Here is a 15,800-nt window from a genome sequence, read left to right as displayed (position 1 = left end):
TGGAAAACTTCGAAACATTAGAAGTTAAGCAAAAAACTTCTAATTAATTCATGGGTCAAAATGAAATCACAAAGGAAGTTAAGAGAAGTTTACAGCTCCAAATGCTTATATCAAAAATGAAGAATAGCCTGAAACAGTCATCTAGCCTCCCACTTTAAAAGCTAGGAAAAGAAGAGCAAATTAAAAACAAAGTAAGTAGAAGGAAGGAAATAAGGAAATAATAAAGATGAGTTAAAGTTGAAATGCATAACAGTAACAATAAAATCAAAACCTGATTCTTTGAAGAGACCAATAAAATTGATAATCCTCTATCCAGACTAATCAAGAAAAGGACAAACTACCACTATCAGAAATGAGAAAGAAAAAAATCATTATAGATCCTTAAACAATAAAAGAAATTTAAAAACTATGAAAAATTCTGTTCAATTAAATAAGAAGAAATGGACAAATTCCTTGAAAAATATAACTTACCAAAATGGATTCAAGAAAAAAATTTTAAAATCTGAGAAACTGTAAATATGTTTTAAAATTGAACTTGGAATTTAAAACTTCTCACAACGAAAATTCTGTCCCAGATTAGCTTTAGTAGCGAAGCCTATCAAATATGTAAGTAGAGGTGTACAAACCTTACACAAACTCTCAGAAAATGCAGTAGGAAATACTTCTTAACCCATTTATGAGGCCAGTACACCTAAAACAGATATTGTAAGAAAACTAATATCCCTCATAAATATACACTTAAAAATTTTAAAAAGTTAGTAAACTGAATCCAGCGATGTATAGAAAGGATGACACATCATGAACAAGTGCAGTTTATCCCAGGAATAAAAGCATGGTTTAATACTTGAAAATCAATCAACATCATTCACCATACTAATAAGGAGAAAAAAATCATGATCACTTAATAGACATAGAAAAAGGATTTGAAAGTACAAATTCATTTATTTAAAAAAGTCTCAGCGAACTAGAGAAAATTTCTTCACCATAATAAAGATCATCTGTAAAACATCTACAGCTAAAGTAATTCTTTATAGTGAAAAACTAAATGCAGTCCCCTAAAGATCAGGAACAAGGTAAAGATGTCTACTCTTACCACCTCTATTCATCATTGTACTGTAGGCCCCAGTCAATACAGTTAAGACAAGAAAAAGAAGAGATATATACTGCGGGGCAGCAGCAGGGGGAGGGTTATATACTGGAAAGGAAAATGTAAAATGCATGAACGATATGATCAGACAATATGTGAATAAACTTAAGGAATCAACAAAAAAACTACTAGAACTTATATGTACATATAACAGTCACAGGATACATGGTCAATATAAAAAGAACCAACTACATTTCTAAATACTAGTCATGAACAATTAATTAAGCATTGAAATTTTTCAAAATACCATTTACAATTGCATACAAAACACGAAGCACTTAGGGATAAATTTAACAAGATATTTCCAATAACTCTACACCAAAAAGAACAAAGCTAAGATAAACTGTAGAAAACCTACACAAACATAGCAATATACCATGTTCATGGACTGGAAGGCACTATTGTTTAGGTGTTGATTTCTATCAAGTCAATATGTAGAATCAATGTAATCCCAATAAAAACCCAGCTGGTTCTTGTTATAGAAACTGAAAGGCTGATTCTGTATTTTATATGAAAATACAAAAAACCTCAAATGGTCACAACAGTCTTTCAAGAAAAATAACAAAATAAGAAGACCATACTACCTGACTTCAAGATTTACTAAACAAGATTCAGCAATCAAGACACTGTAATACTGACGCAAAGACAGACACTAGCTCAATCAAATAAAATGAAAACCCAAGAGAAATAGCTTAACTTACATAAAGAAGTACCCAAAAGAAGTGAAAAAAGACTTGTACAACAATGTTCATAGCTCATAGCAGGTTTATCCATAAAGGTTGAAAACTGAAGATAACATGACCATAAGAGGGGAAATGAATAAACAAATTTTAGGACAATAACACAATAGAATATTAATCAACAATAAAAAGGAATGAACTAGTTACAGATACAATCAACCAATATGGATAAACCAAAAACACTGTGCTGAGCAAAAGAAGCCAGACACAAGAGTTACATGATTCTATTTACATCAAGTTCTCAAGGGGATTGATCAGGAAGAAACACACAGAAACCTCCTAGGATGACAGAAATATTCTGTATCTTGATGGGTTGTGGGTTATACAAGTCTATGCAGTTGTCCAAACTCTGAACTTTAAACTTAGCATCTGAGAGCATTTATATCAAACTTTTCCTCAATTAAAAAAAAAAAAAAATATATATATACACACGCACATGCACAAACGTTTTTTCACTCAAAAAATATTTGACTGCCTACTATAGGCCAAGTATTGAGAACACAAAGGTAGAAGGCAGGACCCGGAAAAGGGACCTTATAGTCTTGTAAGCAAAGAAATGCAAAATGTTAGTTATCATAGTGAAAATCAAATAAGAGAAATCTTTTCAGCTGAGAAGTAAAAACCAGCAGATTGCCAATCAAAGAATATTACAAGCATATACAACATATACAGAAGTAATGATAGAAAAAAATCACAGTGGAGCTGGGCAACTAAAGTAATTTAATATGCTTAAAGTATGAACGGGGGAGAGAAGCTGTTGAGCTACTGTCTAAGCGGTTGTTAGAAGAGATCTGACTATGACTATGCAGGCTCTTTCTGCCTCTGCAATAGGCTATATTTTAGCTGTTTAGCAACAGGAACCTCTGAAGAAGTTTTCATAGAGGAGTGAGAAATATAAATCTCATTCAGAAAGATCACTATGGAAACTACATGAAATATAGATTGGACCAGTCAATCTATATTTATAGGACAGTCAGTCCTATTAAAAAGGCTAATACAATCTATAGACCACTTCATCCATCAACAGGAAAACACACAATCTTCTCCAGCTCACATGCAGCACTCATAGACCACTTTCAGAGCCATGAAACACACCTTAACAAATGTGAAAAAACAGAAATTATACGATATATGCTCTCAGACCACAAGAGGATTATTCTGGAAACTAGTAACAGAAAAATAGCTGCAAAATCCCCAAACACTTGGGACATTAAACAACACACTTCCAAGTAATATGTGGATCAAAGAAGAAATCTGAGGAGAAATTAAAAGATACACTGAATTAAATGAAAATAAAACTATTATTTATCAAAATTTGTGGGATACAGTAAAAGTAGCACTTAGAAGGAAATTTATAGCATTGAATGCATATATTAGAAAAGAAGATCTAAAATTAATCATCTAATCTTCCCCCTTAGAAAACTAGAAAACAAAGGGCGCCTGGGTGGCTCAGTCCTTAAGCGTCTGCCTTCGGCTCAGGGCGTGATCCCAGCGTTCTGGGATGGAGCTCCACATCAGGCTCCTCTGCTGGGGGCCTGCTTCTTCCTCTCCCACTCCCCCTGCTTGTGTTCCCTCTCTCGCTTGCTGTCTCTGTCAAATAAATAAATAAAATCTTAAAAAAAAAAAAAAGAAAAGAAAACTAGAAAACAAGAGCAAATTATTCCAAAATAACATAAGAAATCATAAAAATTAGAACAGAAATCAGTGAAATTGAAAACTAGAAATCAACAGAGAAAAATCAAGAGCTGACTCTTAAAATAGCAATAAAATCAGTAAGTCTCTACTGGGGTCTGGAGAAAAACAGGGAATTGTTGTTCAATAGGTATAGAGATTCAGTTTTGAAAGACGGAACAGTTCTAGAAACCTGCTGAACAACAATGGACAATTAACAACAATTAAAAGGATAATAAAGGAATATTATGAACAACTTTAGGCCCACAAATTTGATAATCTAGATGAAACGGGACCAACTCCTTAAAAGACACAATCTGTAAAAACTCATACAAAAGAAATAAACAATCTGAACAGGCCTACATCGATTAAAGAACTTGAGTCAGTAATTAATAACCTTCCAAAAAATAAAGTACCAGGCCAAATGTACTCACTGGTCAATTTTATCATACATTTATGGAAGAAATTATACCAGTTCTCTACAATCTCTTCCAGAAGTCAGAAGAGAGGAATACTCCTAGATCATTCTATGAGACCAGGATTACTCTAATATCAAAATCAGATATGAAGGTATTACAAGAAAACCAGACCAATATATACCATGAACATAGATACAAAAGTCCTCAACAACTTATTGGCAAACTGAATCCAACAATATATTATAAGAATTATACACCACAACCGAGCGGGCTGTATTACAGGTATATAAGGGTGGTTCACCATTCAAAAATCAATTAATATAATCCATCACATGAACAGGCTAAAAAAAGATAAGGCTATTGCAACAGGCTAGGTAAAAGCTGGTCAGCTCATGTATTAGAACACAACTATAACTATTATTCATTCATTCACACGATGTGCCAACCCCTGGGATACAATGGAACATAAGACAAAATTCATGCTCTCAAAGAGCCTACAATCAGAGAGACAGACACTGAACAAGTAACCACAAGTTCCTATTGTAGGAACTCAACCTGGACTAAACAGAAGGGGAAGGCTGAGAATGATGAATCACTAACTAGATTAAAAAAACAGGGATGGGGTATGGCTGAAGGGAATACTATAAGCAGGATGTATGAAAGTTCTGAAGCAAAAGAAAAAGCACAGTATATTAGATACACTGAAAGAAATCCAGGTTTAATATCACAGAAAGAATAGAAAAGGATTACATTATGGTTATGATTTTGCTGGTCATCAGGTAAAAATAAAAACATAAGGCAGAAAAGTTACGGGTGCCTACAAAAGAATACTTTACGTGATTAAACCATGACAGCTAAGATAATGGGAAAAACTAAAGAGCTGATACACCTTTTAAAAAGATAATGAAAAAAATACAGACAGGAATTGCCAAGTTACAGTACTTGAAGGGAAATACCTTCAAGTGTCTGATCTTTTTCTAGTCATGCTCAGGATTCAATCTTTCTACTCTTCAAGGAAACCCAGAAGTTAAAACAAAAATCTTTAAAATTTAAGCACTTAAAATTTAATACACAGTAATCCTGACAGAGAAATAAATTTTATCCTGGAAAAGGTAAGTTTCTAAAATGTATATAATACAAAAACTTAATTTTGCTTTTTCAAATATAATTTGTCAACATTTAGCATATCTATTCAAGAATACCCATTTGAACTATTAAGCCTTTAAACATATTCTGAAATTTCCTCAATGACTTGAAGAATTACTTAACACAAAATTAATTATATTTCTAACTATAAGTTATATTAATCTTATAAAGGAATTACTTACAGGGACATTAAGTGCATACTGTAGTCCTTGAGGAAGTCTTTCATGTGTTTCCATCTGCTCTTCATCATTTTTTACTGTCTCCTCATGGACCATGAGTTCATCATGTGATATCATATCCTGTTGTCTCATTTCACTTTCTTGTAACACTTCATCTGCAGCAAGGATCTCCTGGTGAGGCATACTCCGGTCTTGAAGTACCGACTCCTGCAGTTCCCCAGACACGGTAGACTGGCCAGACACTCCACCCATTACAACCATTGCCCTGGAAGACTGCATTTCGTCTATGCCGCCACATTTAAGAAATAATCCTTCCAGTTTGTCGTCAATGTTCATGCTTAAGTATAACTGCCTAGAAAGACCAAGTTTGGCAACAAAGCATAATAAATTAGTTTTATATGTCTACTTGATACTTTTTAAAATTTCAATTATGAAAGGTACACGCTTTAACAGAAAAATTTTATTCATGTAATTCATTATCATCTCCAATTTAAAAATTACGAAGATAAGTTTCCAAAGGTTGGTAGAGTAAAATACAAATTTTCATTTTTGATATTAAGGCATAAAATCTTAACCTATTTCATTATGAAAAATGAGTATGACATAAAGCAAACCAGGGGAAACTATTTGTAACAAAGGATTTGTATCTTTTAATATATTAAAATGTCTTAAAAATAAAAAAGGTGCATTCATTAAGAAATAAATTGACAAACCACTATCAGGCAAATCACTATATACATAAAATATATAAAATAATAGCCACTTACAGTAGTAATCAAAGAAATGAGAATTAAAACAGAGCTACCATATTTCATCCACCAAACTGGTATGACTCTTAAAAAAAAAAAATTCCAATGCTGAGGTAGGTTAAAAAAAAAAAAAAGAAAGAAAGAAAGAAAGACATTTACTAACAGGAGGAAAATAAATTAGCTCGATTATTTTCAAAAGTAATCTGGTACTATGTATCAAAAGCCATAAAAATGCACATATTCTTTGAACTGGTGATTATACTTTAAGAAACCTATCCCAGTGAAACAAAATGCATAGAAAGTTATATATGAAAAGTCACTATAGTAATGTTTACATTGGCAAAAAAATGGAAATACACTATGTATTCCACAAAACGAAACTAGTTAAAATATATTCACACATTTTTAAACCATACGACGACCGTACACTCAGTAAATTTACTAAAAATCCCTGAACTGAACACTGAAAATGGGTGGATTTTATTATATGTAAATTATATCTCACAGTTTTTCTTAAAAATAAAATCAGAATAATGGCTACCTTTGGGGGGGTTGCTGATAGCAGGTAGGAAATGGGGGGGGTGTCTGGGTGCTGGCAATATTTTTTATTGAGTTGAATGCTGACTGCACAGGTGTACTCTGTAAAATTTTCAAGTTGTACATCTGTAATATGTGTATGTTTCTGTCAGTTATTATACTTTAATAAAAAGTTAAGTCTGTTGAAGCTCAAAAAAGAATGTATACAGAAATAAAAATATTCTTGAAAAATATTTGAAAATGTAAGGGAATATTCCAATATATTAATGGAAATGTGTGTGTGTTTGAATGTACACAGATTTCTAAAATGCTAACAATACTAACATTACCACTGGGTGGTAAAATTGTCATAAGTTTTTTCCATATTTATATTTATCTCTAATTTGAAAACTTACTGTAATAAAATTTTATATTTTACACAGTTTTAAATTTGTTAAAATGAAATAAAAGTGAAACTTCTGTTACTAATATCTTAATAGCACATGATTAAATTTAATGGGTCATAAGAACTACACACTATCAAATAATTACATTACCTTATTTACTCCATTATTATAGAAAAGACAGGCAATATTTAATCTGCCCTTCTAACTTTGGTTGTTATAAATTCAAATTTCACTGTGTTACTCTAGGAACTAACATAACAATCATGAAATCCAAAGAAATTTCATCCAAAGAGGGAGAAATCACTGGTACAAAGTTTGTTTTTCAAAATCGATTTCTACTGTCAGACTGTGTAAAATTAACACACATACCCTACCCAAAGGGAACGGTCCACAAGTAGTAAATGCATTAACTATGTTTCAGTTTGATTACCTCTTTCCTGAATCAATCAGGTAGGTAATGGTTACTACCTTGATCATAGCTTTCAGAGGTAAAATAAATGATCAGTTACATTCAAACACACTACTGAAATTTAAATACTCTTTCATTTACTAAGGTTATCATTTACTGAGAAACTTGTACTTAAATGAACAGCTCAAAAAAACACATAAACAGCAAAGTTAAAAAACACAAAAAATATAAATCACACTTGCTAATCTTATCCTCCCTGGTACCAGGTATTATCAGTCTAGAATACATGAAGCAAAGGACCCAGAATCTGATTTTACTTTTTAAAATCTTTAAGTAGCAAACTTGGGTCAAGCCCCATGTCTGGGTCCCTGCTTAGCAGAGTCTGCTTCTCCGTCTGCCCCTCCCCCTGCTCCTGCTTGCTTACGCACTCCCTCTCTCCCTCTAATAAATAAATAAAATCTTTTTTAAAAAATCTATAGGACAAAAATTTTAAATAAATAACCAAATAACTGTTCTCTTCTAATATTCTATTTATCACATTTCTTAGAAAATAAACTATCGCACAAGTAAATGAAACCTGAAATCTTGGCTAAAATTTGCTTATTCTGGCCATTTCTTTGGAGGTTCATACCAAATCAATTATATTCTTCTAATCTACTGTATTCTTGAAGAATGTGGAAAGCCCCTATTTTAAAAGGGAATTATGTATACACAAAGCCACTCTTTATTGCAATTCTTCATTGCTGCTACAGCTGCTACTGTCACATCGTTATTAAAAACAAAACACAAAAAACTGGGGAGCTTTTAAAGAACATGGGAAATGTAGAAGTAGTCATTAAAAGATCAACTTAAAGAAACTCACCTACAACAGAATTCAGTTTAAAGAAAAAGTAGCCGAAGTTGAAGCTAACTTGTTAACCTGACACAAGGTCTACATTTCCCTAAGGCAATGGTCCCCAACTCCACTGTTTTTTATCATGCACCTCATCACTTTTTAAAAATTGAGCATATCTCTGGGGCGCCTGGGTGGCACAGCGGTTAAGCATCTGCCTTCGGCTCAGGGCGTGATCCCGGCGTTCTGGGATCGAGCCCCACATCAGGCTCCTCCGCTATGAGCCTGCTTCTTCCTCTCCCACTCCCCCTGCTTGTGTTCCCTCTCTCGCTGGCTGTCTCCCTCTCTGTCAAATGAATGGATGGAATCTTAAAAAAAAAAAAAAAAAAAAAATTGAGCATATCCCAATTATATGCATCCTATTTAAAACTATACCCCTAAAATACTGTTAACATGAAATGTACATATGAAAACAAATATTAAAATATAATTTTTTAACAACCTTATCCCTAACATGAGGCTAAAACAGTAAGTACTGAGGAAGTCAAAGTACTTTGGGGATAGAGACTAATTTGGAAAAAAGGTAGGCTTACATTAGGTGACAGGGTGAGGAACTTGGAACAGGAAGATACCACACCTCAATATAGAGGGAGTAAATGGAAAAGGAAGTGGAAAGACTAAATGGAAGACAAATATGACCTCTTCAAAAATTTGCTTGAAAACAGGCCATAGACACAGAAAAAGGAATCTCTCTTCCTTTTTTACATATGGTTTCTTATTCCTATGACCCCAAATTAAGCCATACATTCTGAGTTATTGGCTAGCCGAGAAACTGTTTTGAGACAGCTTCCCTGAAATACCAGAAAATACTAAGATACAGATTTCAGTATCAGGGAACACAGCTCTGACAAGGGTTTAAAGCAAGCCTTGGAAATACCAAAATGAAAACTGCATACAACCCTTGACCCAGCAACCTCACTGCTAAGAATACACACAATCCTATAAAGTAATTCATCAAAATTAACTAAGGATGTATGTACAAGGATGTCTGGTGCAACCCTTTAATGGGAAAAGACTGGAAACAACCTAAGCATCCACTGATAGAAAACTTGTTCAATTAATTATGACTCAACCATATAATGGACTACGCACAGTCATTAAAAGGAATGAGGCTGCTGTATGTGCCAGGTGAAAAGTTCTCCGAACCACATGACGTGAAAAAAATCAAGGAGAAGATATGTAGACAAAGTGAGCCATACTTGTATCATACATCTCAACTAGTAACTGGGTAGAGTAAGCTGGACAGGAAAGTACACAAGGTTCTCAAACAATAAAGTTAACAATAAAGCCTATAGTAAAAGGAAAAAGGACAAAGCTACAAGAAAAATGATAAGGAAAGACCATTTTTTATTGTCCTTAAAGCTCTCTTAACATGAACTTTCATCTTTACCTTTCCCCCTTCTAACTTCTGCATGGTCTCAGTCAAAGCTGTCATGTGCTTCACTGCACATTCAACGGCCCAAATACAACAAAAGGTCCTGTGCTCAAAAGTTAACACAGGCTACTTCCCTTCTCTAATTTCAGTTATTTCCAAGGAGGATCAGCCAGGAGTAAAGAAAGGAAACTGATGTAATCGATCCACATTAAAATATGAATAGTTAAATGTCTCTTCCTGCTAACCTGTCAAGAAGCCAACTAATGCTTTTTGACCCAAACATCTATACAATTAATGGAAATTCAGGTGCTAGGGATATTACACACAGCAGAGAGGAAGAAAGAAATAATACTTCCTTTAAATCATGTCACTTACATGAAAACCTGCTCTGGAAGAAAAAAATAAATAAACAATTAATTTGTGTTCCCAGGAGCCTCTGTCCAACTGGGGGAAAAAGAAGGGCTAGGTGGACTAATAAGCAACCAGTCACCCTGAGCTCCTTGTGATGACACATTCTTTTGTAAGGGACCATGGGGAGCTGACAAAGAGTATAAAACATCACAGCTGTTAAGAGCCAAGACAAGATGGACAATGATGTCCTACAGCTAATTCAGCTAAAGGGACAGCCCTCTTTCTTCTGAAGTTTAGAGTTACCCAGAAAAGAGATCATTAAACACTAGACCACAGCAAAAGAGAGGAAAGAAGGAAGAGGCCAACCCACCTTAGGCCAATTTCTCCTAAATCTCCCTTTAGCAGATTACTTCAAACTGTATTCTTTTCCCCCTTCCAAGTTTTATTCTTCCCTCATCTCCATCTCTCTGTCAAAAAAGCTGACAGGTACAGCAACAGAGATATTTAGCCGGCCACAATACAGTTTCCTGCTCCATTCAATGACCCCTCTCCCACACACTCCTTACCATCCTTTCCTACTGAAAAAGGTTTGGTTCAGCTGTGTAAAAGTAATTCAAATTGTGGCCAATTAGGTAACCCCTAGTCATTTAAGCCTAATGGCAATGCTCTACTCAAAGAGAACAGAAATTATTAGCCATCACTTTCTCCTGTCTTCCAGAAGGGACAGCTGACTCTCCTTGTCATCACCTTCTAATTTAATGCTTCTAATCAACTGTGTGCAAGCAATTAAAAAGTAAGCTTTATAGATTTATAAGATGAAATGGAGTAAATAAGCTTTGAGTCAGGGTTTTCAATAAGGAATTAAACACATGGCTTTTTATACAAGCATTTGTGATAATTATTTCTAAGCTGAGGGGACTGGGCTTGCTTTCAGAAGACAAAGTTAACAGAAGCGTAACATATGGACAAGCTGGCCACTACTACTCATTTTTAATCAACTCTGCAAGGCACTTGAAGTGCCTACTGATTTTTTTAAGGGAGTTCTATGCAATTAATAAGGAAAATATCTTTCCAAATTTATTAATAGGTTTGGGTCTATATTATAAAGTTCAAAGATTATCATAACCTGGAGAGGAAGGACAACTAGTATGTATTGAGGATCTACTAGCTGTAGGACACTGTGCTGGGCACATTTATATATATCACTTAACACGTACAGTAACACTCAAGACAGTAACAGTATATCCTCCATTTAACAGACAAAGACACTGGGGTTTACTCCAAGTCATAGCTAGGAGGTACACTAGGATTTCAAAACAGGCTTAGCTGGTTTAGTGCACTTTTTGTCTCACTATACTAACCTTCCCATCTTGAAAAAGGCTCTGAACACATTAAGAACTCGCAGAACTCCTCCTCTTCTCACTCACCTACTCTGAGGCCACTCTGTCACCACTGCTTGGCTTGGTAAAGCAATCCAAGTCTTCCTAGCTGGCTACTCCCACCACAGGGTACCACAAGAGAACTCTGTGACACAAAATCACTTTTTCTCCTTTGGAAGGAATGGATACTTCCTACATTTGCTATTTTCCCACTTCCATCTATTACTCACACCTTAGTAAATTTCTCCTGTCATTCTTTTTTCATAGGTTTACATATAACCATCTTGATCCTTCCACTCTTTCTTCAAACCTTTACCAAGATACTTCAGGAGGCTCTTTTCCTCTTTTACCTCACCATTTTCACGTGGAAATCAAACAAAATAATCCTAAATATGGCTGATAAATATAGGAGTGGTTCTAAAGATATACCTGAATCAAAGAAAAGAGGGTTGTAGATTTTAAGGTGAAAACAGATTTGGAAGACTTCTGACGTAATTCTCTAAAAATTTTTGAAAGCAACTAGTTCCCCTTCAGAATGTACACAAATATTCATCTGCCACTTTATCACCTTTAATTAATCTTGTATTCAAACTTTATGAAAGAAATATTTCTCACTTAAAGATACTGCTTTTCTGTTTTATTTATTTAGTTTGGTTGTATGTTATTTTCCACCAACTTTTACTGAACAATGTAGAGCTTCCAACATTATGAGTCAAAACAGATTACAGTGGGCAAGCTTAGGAATTAAACATCATTCTTTTCTATAAAAAGAATAATTTCCAACTCAAAATATTCTCCCAAATCAACAACACCCTGTCTTGTACCAGAACCCATTCAACCTATAAACCTCACTTATAGGCAGAAGAAAAGTACTCAAGGAACCTATTCCGAAACAGAAAAGCTAGGTTTTACAAATTAGTTCTGACCCAAAGCATTTTCAGCAAACTCCTTGTTGTCTGGAGGATGCCAGTTATGTTAATTTGACATTAACATTGCTAACCCATGTACCAGTCAGTGAAAAATTACACCTTAAAAAATATCAGCATTGGAAACACAAATATCAATCAGCCTCAAGATCAACTGGTTAGATAAAGCAAACCATGATCAATATGGAATTAACAACTTGCCACTGGTCGTTCTTAAGAAGTTTCCTATTCTCTTTCTTCCTTCAAAAGAATAGTTTTGCCTATGCAAAAAAGGCTTCATCTCTAATTTAAAAACAAAGTCTACTTCTTGTCTAAGCATATTCTACAGTCAGAAACCCCTTCAGATATACCTTTGTATAACTACCATTTTGCATTTATGAAGTATATCTTGTAAACTACACTCCTTGATGATTTTTAAGTTACTACCAGTTCAAAACATTCTAACAGGACCATCATTTATAATAATGGCAAGTGGACAAAAAGTTTTTCTGATTAGTGCTAGCAACAATTAAATACATTAAATAAGAGAAAGTATAGGCTAAGACCCATCATTTTATACAATATAACAAGAAAAACCTCTGACCCTTTTTTGACCACAGAAAAATAATTTGTAAATATTTAAGTCAAAATTAACATCGCCCCTCAAACAAAGCAGATTCTAAGCATATTCTGTATTCCAAATATTCATCACCGAAGTCTTCTAAAACAGTGTAACAACAAAATAGTTGTATTTAAAAATATTAAAACATCAAATTTTTGGCAACTCATACTGTTTAAGAAACAGCTGTAATTTATCTTGAAGAAGGGGGGGGGGGATAAAAAAGGTCCAAACAAAAAAGAACCCTACATTCTGCTGGATCTAGCTGTTTCATCTATCACATCTCATGCCAATATCAACAATTCAAACATTAATGTTAAAAATACTTATTCTGTCAGGAAACTATGAATTTTCTACAGCCTTGTATAATAAAAGGAGTATCGATAGCACTTCTTAAAACAAACTTCCCTATATACTATGAACATTAAACACCTAAGTTATTTTTAATATGTACTACATAGTAACCAAAACTTGTTTCAAAACAGAGAGGTGCTAACTATTAATATCAACATTTTTTTAAACTTAGATAAATGCTCTCACTTTAACAATACAAACCCTATTTGTTAAATACAGAACTAAGGATGCATTTTCACTTTCAATACCAAAAACACCTATAATGTCTTACACTATTCAGTAATAAACTTAAGTCAACAGGACTACTATAAATGTTGTATGCACGTACATAAATTTATCAAAACTGTTGTATCTCAAGTCTCTTAAAAAGGGTACCAAGGTTAAAATATGTTGACATAAAATATGGTGGAAAATTGACAACTAGCTTCAACCCTTTAATAAATTCTATATTAGAATATATAATATTTGATACTTGTTTCAAAATACAGTATTTACAACAGGACAAGAACCGTAAAATACAATGTATGACAACACATTTTTCATCTAAAAACAACTATTTGAAATGTATGTCTTTGAGAATAAGTTGTTTGATATTATCTAAACATTTATATTAACAGACTCTTTAGAATTAGAAGCAGCTAGTTACAGATCATTTGGCTCTATGTGTATCTGGAAAGATCCTCCTATCCAAGGTCCCCACCCCCTTGTTTTAGACTCTAAAATAATAAACAAATCATTTCACCCTCAAGACAGCGAAACAAAATAAGGAATTATCTCAAGTCAATTTTAACTTTTAATACCTTATTCCATCTTATGACATCAAGACCAGCAGTGTTTAGTTAAAAAAAAAAAAAAGAAAAAACAAGCATGACTAGTCACAAAACTTGAACTGTCTCAGAATGCAAATGAGCACAATTTCCAAAGTATATCCCAGGCCAAGAGTTAATGTCTTAGATAATAAAAATTTTATTTTAATGTTAATCCAAACTAGACAAATGGAAAGTAAATCTGACACAAATCCTATTGTAACAGACAACAAATTTCCCCTCCTCCCCCCACCAATCTGTTCTCTCCTTCTTGCCTAATAATATAATATTAAGTGAGACACATGGCTACCTAAGTAAGACTCATTACCCAGCCTCCTTTACAGGGGCTTGTGGTCATGTGACAATGTTATAACGACTGGAATACTAGTAGAAATGATATATATAACTCCTCTTAAAGAGAAGGAAAATGTCTGTCCTTTTTCCTGTTGACAGATACAATGTTAACCATCAGGGACCACAAGAGACAAGCCACGTATTAAGAACAGCAGAGCAAGACAAAGACATCCAGGTCATGATGATTCTAGAGCCTCTATAAAATTTCAAGATTGTTCACATGGACTTTTCAAATAGATGTATTTCTACCTTTAAAGCCTGTGTCGCCATGGCCAAGTCTATATTTTAACTAGTATCTCTAATATAAATGATTAACGAATTATGACTGCTTCCTTTATTAGTGTAGGCAAACATACAGTATGTACAAATGTACAGTAACTGGTACGTTTTTCCATATTTTATAAATTATATGCCAAGCACCATTAAATTTGATTAACAGGTTTAACCAGTTTTCCCATGTATGAAAATAGTTTCCATGGAAATTCTGAAAAATTTAACATGGATTTGTATGTGTTAATGATAGGCAGGTGAAAAATACAATACCCAGCTGAAAAAAGGGTTAAAAGAGAAAACAACTTCCCACTTAAATTTCACTTAAGATTACATAATAAGCTACGCATATTTTTCTGGGCTAAACTAAAAATCTAAAATGGTATCATTACTCTTCAATTTTCTCCTAACACTCTTTTCTCAAGAAAAAAATTAAAATCCTAAGTTTCTAACAGATATAAGCATCAAAGCATAAACTACATTACAAAAATCAACATGAAATTCTATCACCCAAAAATGGTTTTATAGTTGAAAAAATTAATTTATTCATGATTATGAAAAACAAGTGTTGACGTTACCTGAGACTAAGGTAAAAATGAAGACTTCAAGGAAGGGAATGCTGTAGAGTTGAAAAAGAAATCATGGTTGAGTTTCTACCTTTCGTAAGCTTCAGAGACCCTCAACACCACCTTAATCACTTATGCCATCCAAGTCCTACAAAAAAAAAAAAAAAAAAAAAAACAAGAAAGAAAGAAAAAGAAAAACATACAACAAAATACATTACTTATGAAGGGAAAAAATACTGTACAAATACGACATGGAAAAACTGGTATGAATAATGAAGTGATCATTCTTTGTAAATAGGAAGCTAAGCCTGAATGACCAGTACAATGACCTGCTTTTAAGTCTGAAACCACGAAGATAAAATAGTGGTAAGTAGTAACTGTGAAATAACCTTGACCTTATAAAAACTAATTTGCCTAGGGGCACCTGGGTCGTTCAGTCGGATAAGTGGCCAACTCTTGATTTTGGCTCAGGTCATGATCTTGGGATCCTGGAATTGAGCCCTGTATCAGGCTCCACACTCAGTGAGGAGTCTGCTTCTCTCCCTC

The 15,800-nt window shown here is 33.8% G+C and overlaps 1 protein-coding gene across 6 annotated transcripts in view; it reads right to left on the bottom strand.

Annotated features, from left to right (window-relative positions):
• ZNF148 (zinc finger protein 148) overlaps nt 1-15,800 on the bottom strand; it is a 113,703-nt gene that overhangs the window by 59,806 nt on the left and 38,097 nt on the right. For 5 of the 6 annotated variants that reach the window (XM_045812657.2, XM_045812658.2, XM_087861561.1 and 2 more), the window contains 2 exons: nt 15,267-15,402; nt 5,306-5,654 (listed from right to left, as the gene is read on the bottom strand). In XM_045812657.2, the coding sequence (XP_045668613.1) occupies nt 5,306-5,638 (333 nt within the window). In that variant the 5' untranslated portion in view covers nt 5,639-5,654; nt 15,267-15,402. The remainder of the gene's footprint in view (nt 1-5,305; nt 5,655-15,266; nt 15,403-15,800) is intronic. The other variant, XM_045812661.2, reaches the window with a different exon arrangement.

The sequence above is a fragment of the Ursus americanus genome, chromosome 4, assembly GCF_024610735.1.
Source record: "Ursus americanus isolate L20-20 chromosome 4, mUrsAme1.1.p, whole genome shotgun sequence".
Lineage (NCBI taxonomy): Eukaryota > Metazoa > Chordata > Mammalia > Carnivora > Ursidae > Ursus > Ursus americanus.
Note: the sequence above shows the minus strand (reverse complement) of the source record. Positions and strands in the feature narration are given on the sequence as shown.